At 44.4% G+C, this 8,596-nt stretch overlaps 1 protein-coding gene across 1 annotated transcript in view; it reads left to right on the top strand.

The window, feature by feature from the left end:
- The window catches only part of LOC109477704 (steryl-sulfatase-like), a 7,872-nt gene extending 748 nt beyond the window's left edge, over positions 1-7,124 (top strand). Inside the window, exons 2-8 of the mRNA XM_019779050.1 lie at positions 903-1,091; positions 2,195-2,316; positions 3,252-3,374; positions 4,504-5,211; positions 5,577-5,640; positions 5,839-6,059; positions 6,729-7,124. Of these exons, the coding sequence (XP_019634609.1) occupies positions 919-1,091; positions 2,195-2,316; positions 3,252-3,374; positions 4,504-5,211; positions 5,577-5,640; positions 5,839-6,059; positions 6,729-7,075 (1,758 nt within the window). The 5' untranslated portion in view covers positions 903-918 and the 3' untranslated portion in view covers positions 7,076-7,124. The remainder of the gene's footprint in view (positions 1-902; positions 1,092-2,194; positions 2,317-3,251; positions 3,375-4,503; positions 5,212-5,576; positions 5,641-5,838; positions 6,060-6,728) is intronic.
- The last annotated feature ends 1,472 nt before the right edge of the window (positions 7,125-8,596 follow it).

Here is an 8,596-nt window from a genome sequence, read left to right as displayed (position 1 = left end):
TATGGCCCTGGATCTTCTCTGGTATAACGTTACTATCCCTTTATTTCGGCCAATTTCTTCTATTTTTCCAGCGATCCGCGGTGCCTGGTAGAGGCTAGGCATTAGGGCTTCTCATCCATCTATCGCTTGTGAACACCATCCAACCAGCGTCTGGCACCCACTCTGCTCATTCCGTTCTTTCGCTCACAAATAGCTGTTGACGATCACAATTATCCTTTACAAAGTTCCAGCTGATTAATGGCAATACAGGCTAGTTTTTGTAGATCAAGCAGGAAGAACAGGTGGGCTTGCAGTGTTTTGACTGTACATGTATATATATATGCCTACCCCACCTGCCTGCAGTAATGCTAACATGAAATTTTTGCAGTTAATTCTGCTGTTTGCTCCAAAAATTTACAAAATCAGTAAATTGGGTCATCAAGATTTGGTATTAGCTTCGGCTAGAGTTTCCACCTCTGTGTCTTGTACTTTACTGTTTCAATAAATAAATAAAAAAAAGATTTGGTAGCCCAAAGATGGGCTTCCCAGTGAAAAGGGGTCATTACCCGTACGGCCACGATGGTCCCGTACGTGATCCGGCGTACAGTCAAACATGAACTTTTCATAAACGCCCCCTGTCGAGGCTTTGCCGTACGACACTATACTATATTTTATGCATTATGTTTACCGAAGGAAAACATATTGTTTTTGCTCAGTTTCTTCCTCTTCTTCTTCTCCAAACAGTGACCTATGACCTGACCAATGACATGATTTGTTGACGTCTGTCACCATGGTGAATGGTGTTGGGTTACATAATGTTGCAATTTCATGGTCTGGTCTACTCCATTTCCAAAGGTAAACATTATGCATTTGCTTTGCAAATGTTACTTCTCTAGTTACTGATGTAATTACTGATGTACAAGTTTCTGCAGTTCCAACATGGCAGCGGGAACGCCAGTCAGCGCTGGTTTTGTCCGGTTTTGTCTGCTCTGCCTGCTGTGGTGTCCGTCAGTAGTACTCTCCGAGCAGGACGACAGGCCGAACTTTCTACTCTTCATGGTGGACGACTTGGGCTACGGGGACGTCGGCTGCTTCGGAAATGACACCATCAGGTATGCTGTATGAAGAATGAATGAATGAATGAATGAATGAATGAATGAATGAATGAATGAATGAATGAATGAATGAATGAATGAATGAATGAATGAATGAATGAATGAATGAATGAATGAACGAACGAACGAACGAACGAACGAACGAATGAACGAACAAACGAATGAATGAATGAATGAATGAATGAATGAATGAATGAATGAATGAATGAATGAATGAATGAATGATACTTTATTTCCGTGTCGTGCGCTATCCCGCGCCCAGCCCGTGTGGGCTTATACGACACCGATTCAATAAGTAGTGATACATAAACAAAAGACGATCAAAGGAACAGATAACAGAATCCAAACAAGCTGTATTTAAAAACGTTGGTGTACAAACATACTGAATGAAAGAAAGACCTTTATTGTACGTTTGTGCTCTAACAAGCTAAGTACAGGTCATGAATAGACAAGGGAAAGGATACAGCAATGACACTTAAACTATACATACTAATGTGATCTACTATTTACATGTTCAACGTCTTCTCGCTTCTTGACGCAGTTACAGGTTTACGAGCGTAAAGAACTAATGGTACATGGTTTGTCAAGTTTCATAAGAAATGTAAATGTTCTAATTCATTTAAATGTCCAAAGCTGGGAAACTTATCTATTATATAATAATAATGCCTTCAGGATACTGTGATTTTTGAATACACAAGGCCAAACCAATTTCATTTGTTGGTTCTCGGATTTTTTTTGCAGAAAAAAAATGAAGCGATAGAGCGAAAAAAAGACCTAGGTATATATCCTCTGATAGCGTCAAAAGCTATGATGGCATGACATCAACATACCAGACTGGTTTATAATAGATTTTAAAAATTTTTATCAAAGAAATGCATTGATAGATGGAAAACTCACAAAATACTGTACACTTCTTTATTGTTTGAACTTTGATTGGGTAGCCCAAAGCTCGGCTTCCCAGTGGGAAGGGGTCAATGACCGTACGGCCAACGTGGTCTCGTACGTGATCTAGCGTACAGTCAAACTTGGGCTTTTCATAAACGCCACCTGCCGAGGCTTTGCCGTACGACACTATAATAGAATCGTTCACTATATCACAGGACTCCAAACATTGACCGGATAGCTTCCGAAGGAGCGAAGCTGACACACCACCTAGCGGCAGCAGCCATGTGTACACCCAGCAGGGCGGCATTCCTGACTGGGAGATACCCCGTCAGAAGCGGTAAGCACTCCCGGACGGCAAACTGTACTCCTTTCGGCGCACCAACACTTTTTTTGCATGTTATCTGTCTATTTGGCCAATTTCTTCTCCTTTACGACGCTTCTGACGCCCAGTAGATGCTAAAAAGAGTGTGTTCACCGATTCTGTAGTCTTTCTTAGTTAAGGCGCGATCACATTCGATTTCCCAACCCGGGGCCCGGCCGGGCAGTCGTTTGGAACGTAGAGGCTAAAGGAGTGTGTTCACCGATCGATTCTGTACCCATTCTTAGTTGAAAATACTCTTAAAAAGGGGCCTGTAGAAATGATAAAACTAATGCCCTGGTCACAACCCGCCGTACGTGCTTTTTCTCCGTACGTTTTATTGGGAGGCTACGTCTACTACGTTTTTCTGAAAACGTGGGGAAGGAGTGGCGTCTACGCACGTCACTCGCACGTCACTCGCACGGTTGCGCAAAGTGTAAGAGTGTGGTCTGCGCGCCACGTCTGGCCGTAAGTGGTTGCCAGCATCGTTCGTTGCGCAAGTGGTAAGTGAGTTGTACGTGCTTACAACGTACGATCTCTGTGTGATTGCAACTCTACCGTAAGGAGGCCGTACTCACACGTGCTTCTACCGCACGGCACGTACGGGGCACGCGCGTCGCTCGTATTCGCACGCACGGTTGGTGAATCCGCAGACCGCACGTAGAAAAAGTTTTCCATGCACTTAAACTTCTACGGCGTGTCTGCGTGCTCCCAAGTCCGTAGGATTCCGTACGGAGGCAGTACTCACCACGCACGGATGCCCTGCGTTTGCCCACGTTTTTGCACGTAGACAGCACGCAGAAGCACGTACGGCGGGTTGTGACCGTGGCTTAATTGGAACATGTCTACCTATACATGTAGACCACCCACTTTCATCCCATCACACATTTCCATGTACATGTACTATTCTGTAGGCATGGCAGCGCGCCACGGCTTGAGGTATTTACCTAACGTCGGCTGTACCGGTGGATTACCTGCCACGGAAACAACGTTTGCAACACTGCTGAAGCAGGCTGGATACGCCACTGCCTTGATAGGTGGGTCAGGTTAAATTCTGAATATGATTTTTCAGACCATATTGAAGACGTCTTCAAATGTTTTTACCTTTTTATTATTTTTTTCATAAATAAAATGCGACATAATGGTACATATTAGATGAGACTATGTCTTCCATGTGCATAATTATTTTCACAATTTGATCTACTAATTGTCAGTAGTTATTAGAAAATAATTGTTTTTTTAATCAGTCAATAACTTTATTTTCTAATAACTCGCGACAATTAATAGATATTAAACAAGTAAAATCTGAGATTTTATACCTCCGGGCTTTTTATTGTATATTTTTATATAGGGTTTTAAACAAAGAATTTATCGAGACCGGACACCCCTCTGTGTGAGGGGTCATATACGTGGACCAGACCGAGAATAGCTTAAACACGCCAAAGGTCAACGGTCGTGACCACTTTCACGCTCAAAGGGGTGTTTTGGGGCCATCAAAAGGCACCATTTTCACGCCCGAAAACACATATACAATAAAAACAAAAGAACGTGCATCATCTGCAGCCCAATAGCAAAACATATACCGATTCTCAAAAGAATCCGTCCACCCAAACGCGAGAAACTGCTGCGAACGTGAAATTCTAAATCTCTCACAAAACCCTTCCGCGGAAGGATGTCTCCTCCCCCGGAGGTAATAACAGAAAGTTCAGAAACCAATTTTAATTTCCCGTAAGCCCATACACAAAGCTGTATTGTACATGTACTATCATGAAAGTTCATATGTGTTGGTATATATACACGTTTATAGTTAAAACTTTTGATCGAACACAAAGAAGTTCTCTCACTTAGAGCTTTCGACCAGTCACTCTGGTCTTCCTCAGTAGACTGACCCAGTGAGACTTGTCACGTGGCTTCTCTGAAGTGTGACGTCAACACCGGGTCAGAGGTATCTTGAAGACGATGTCGGCCCCCGTCGCGGTTGAGTGAAGGATGATGGGCCCTGATGTAAATAGCCTCTTTCGACCCTCTCAGAAAGTAGTCTTGTTCGGTATCCAATATTCGTACAGTGTCCAGTGAAAGCTATAGGTCACAGAATTTCTTTGTGTTGGATTAAAAAGTTTTAACTATAAACAAAGCTGCATTGTAATTTTTCACATTACATCATAGGAAAATGGCACCTCGGTCTACACTGCGCGGGTACCGGCAGCCTCTGTCACCATCCCAACAACCACGGCTTCGACTACTTCTACGGCTCTCCGAACACAAACTTCCGGGACTGTGGCGAAGACGGCGAGAGTGTGTACTACATGAGCCATGCCTACCGAATGTACAAGCAGATCTGTTGGGCGTACTTGGTCGGAGTCGTGTCTTTGCTTCTCATGAAGTTTCTCGGTAAAATACGGGTCCGCTGGCTCTCGCTGCTGTCCTTTCTGGCGTTCTGTACACTAGTCATGGCCTTCCCCAAGGTTTTCATTGTCCAGCTTAAGCCGTGGAACTGTCTTCTCATGGAAAACGAAAAAGTAGCGGAGCAGCCGTACAGTCTGAGAGATGATCTCACGCCGAAACTCATCAACAAGTCGCTACAGTTTATAGAAGAGAACGCCGACAGGCCGTTTTTCCTTTTCCACTCCTTTCTCAAAGTCCACACGGCTCTCTTCGCTACGGAAGAGTTTGAAGGGAGGAGCCTACACGGTCGGTATGGCGACAATGTTGAAGAGATGGACTGGGCGGTCGGGCGTATCTTGGACGCCGTTGAGAAGAGAGGTCTGTCTCACAAGACGTTTGTGTACCTGACGTCTGATAACGGCGGTCACGTCGAGGAGATCTCCGTCAGAGACGGGCAAAGGGAAGGAGGCCACAACGGAATACTTAGAGGTACGGAGTGGAGTTTTTCTTATGACTTTAATTTCATATAAAACGTCACGCAGCAAATTACAATGCATCTTGTCAGAGGTTTGTCTTCTTTGCAGGCGTGCGTTAAGTATTTTATGAATTCCCCACAACTTACGGAACCAAGAGGTCGCGGGTTCGATTCCTGAAATGCCACCGATCTTGTGCCCCTGGGAAAGGCACACGACTTTTCTCACTTCGCGTAGGTGGATTTGTATTGTCCCCTCACGGTATTGGAGGCGGCTTTAAGTTGAAAAAACTTGAGTGTGTCCCTCTACGTCTTTAGATTACAAAAATAAACACAATCAATCTGGATAATTTTGCAGTAATTTTTTTTACATCAATTACAGGAGGAAAAGGCATGGGAGGATGGGACGGAGGAATCCGGATGCCAACCGTCTTGCGCTGGCCGAAGTAAGTCAATAAAATCTACCTCAAACAAAACACCAAACCAAAACACTAAACCATAACATATACAGGTTTAAAGATCGCAGATTAATTTACGCAGTCGTTGTAATACATTATGACTGTCAACTTGTTGCTGTTTAGTCGACAAGTGTTGGGCAGGTCAAATTCGTGAACGTGTGACAGGGACTTTATCCCCCCATACAGAGCTGTCCGGCCGGGCACGGTACTGGACGAACCCACCAGTCAGATGGACGTGTTCCCCACGGTTCTGCGCTTGGCCCAGCTGAAGACTCCCGGGGACCGAGTCATCGACGGCCGGGACCTGATGCCTCTCCTGACGGGGAGCAGAAACGTGACAGACCGCCGGTTCCTCATGCACTACTGTGGGAGCAGGCTACATGCAGCCCGCTACAGGCCGCCTACAGGTAAGGCCATGTTGACTTTATTAGGCCACACCGACTTAATTTTATGGATGACATCCTCTGAAGACCCCCAAACTAGTGCGCGCGGGCGAATAAAAAAAATTCCGGCCAAAATAAAAATGCTACTAAACCACAGGAATACAAAGCTGGTGTTGTGAATTTGCGGCAGTACTTAGCGACGTACACGACAAGCCGACACATGCTGGCTTTTTGCGGAATTTATAAATCGGCACTGTACGTATGTACTAAGTTCTTGAGCTTCGGTAGCATGGGTGCTCGGCTCCGTATGGTCGCTAATTACCACGGACTACCCAGGCCTAGAGCCAGGTCGGTGGACGTGATCTTTTTTTTTTTAGGACAGGCAAAAATCAATACGCGCGCGGATGTCATCCATAAAATTAAGATGGTGTACTTATGTGGCCTTATATGGATGGCAATTGTCTAGTTTCATTAGAAATATAAACTATCTTCTATAGTGCATTGATGTATGAAATAAGGAAAGAGTTAATGTCTCTCTTTAATATTCAATCTACATTATATTAAAAGATGGCATTCGTCCTCTATGCCATTCAAATTACAATATTTGCGTAAGGTTAATCTTTGTGTCTTCCAATTTCAATAAGTTGAGTTTGTGGTGATAGACTAAGAACTGTCTTGTTCCTCCTCATATAGGAAGGTCTGTGTGGAAGGCGCACTACACGACTCCTAACTGGGACCCTGGGACTGAAGGTTGTTACCACACCTTCCTGTGTCGGTGCGGAGGTGATTACGTCACTCACCACGATCCTCCCTTGCTCTTCGACATCGCCACGGATCCGGCCGAGCGAAGTCCGATCTCACCCGAGAGCGAGCCGAAGTTTGCCGAGATCATCTCGACAATCGAGAGAGGTGTCAGGGATCACATGTCGTCCGTAGACGAAGTAGAGAGCCAGTTTTCGCTGAGAAATATTCTCTGGCGCCCGTGGTTGCAACCATGCTGTGGTAATTTCCCATTCTGTTCTTGTAACAGTGGTGCTTAATTCCTGATGGATTCTTTCTAATAGTTGGTGCACTTGATACTACAAACGACAAGTACCATGAAAGTTCATCCTTGTTAACGTTGGTAGTAATCATAGTAAAAGGCTGAACTTTATTCCAACACACAATTGTACAGGGATCAAATTTTCAGCGACCACTGTTGCCTTCATCAGGATAATTAATGACCAATCACTTCACAACGTGATCTCGCGAGAATTACGGTTTATAAACACGTGACATATTCACACGAGATTTTACTGATACGTGACGTAAGCAATTGATCGAAAGTTTTTACTAGTAGTTTCTTAGTCATCTGAAGTTCTATGTGTACTAATTGTCTGTTTTGTCATACCATATGTTTCTTCTGTTCCTGCACTAGTTACGTGACACGGATGCTCTCCACCTGTCACCTACAATAACTGTAACAGTAAAAACACAGTATACATCATTACGGGTCAATTGGGTAGAATATCTAACACTAATACTGTACTGGAAAACGTTCCTAAAAATCCCACAATTTAAGATTTTATCTGGTTGTATACAATGACTGTTATCTTTGTAAAATCTTCTTGTTGGTACTTAACGTTAATACCAACGGAATAAAGAGCTGACATTATGTAACAATTTTGGACCAAAAATCTAAATATTTCTTTTTGGAAAATATTCCTGTAATTGTAAAATTTACTTTCACGTTTCAACATTTTTGTGCAATAATGTCATATTTCTGACATTTACGGTTGGCGATAAAACAGCACACACTATAGGCGCACTCGATTTGTGGTGCCACCACAAACTACTAGTATCAGAATGTAAACAAACATGGCTGACATCTGTGTGCCAATCTCTTACACTCGTCGTATTTTGGCATCTACACTTCCTCAATGGCAATTATTACCTCCATGAAAATGGAGGTATTGTTTTTGGCGTGTCTGTCTGTCTGTGTGTCTGTCTATGTGTGTGTTTGTGTTTGTGTTTCCAGACATTTGCGGCCAGCATAACTTTTGAACCTTTGGATGGATTGCAATGATATTTGGACTAAAATAAAGAATTACTTTATTTGTTGTTTAGCATAGCTAACGAACGGTCCCCCCATACGAGGGGGGACAAGCGACACTACTCTGTGTAATCTACAACAGATGCTGGCCAGCGTGGCCAGTGTGGTCACTCAGACCCTGCGTTTCTCGGGTGCGGCCGCTAAAAATCAAGCGAGCGATGTCGGCAAACTTTGACTTCAAGGCGTGGGCCTCCGAGGCCAAACTCTCGTCCGTGACCATCAAAAAGATGGAGGAAGCCGACCTCACGGAACCAACTGCCCTTCAGTGTGTGACGGCGGAGATGTTGAAAGACCTGGAGGTCACGATCGGGCAGTACGCTTTACTCTGCAAGGCTACCGCGAAACTGCAGGTCACAACACCAGCGAAGGCAGCCCTGCAGAAGGTCACTCTGGAGGACCTAAAAGCGGACCAGGCCCTCAACGCCCTTCTCGCCGAAGTCGACGACACAGCGGAGGTCATCAAGGACGA

This window comes from Branchiostoma belcheri, unplaced genomic scaffold (genome assembly GCF_001625305.1).
Source record: "Branchiostoma belcheri isolate BF01 breed outbred unplaced genomic scaffold, Haploidv18h27 scaffold409, whole genome shotgun sequence".
NCBI lineage: Eukaryota > Metazoa > Chordata > Leptocardii > Amphioxiformes > Branchiostomatidae > Branchiostoma > Branchiostoma belcheri.
This window is presented reverse-complemented; position numbering and strand designations above follow the sequence as displayed.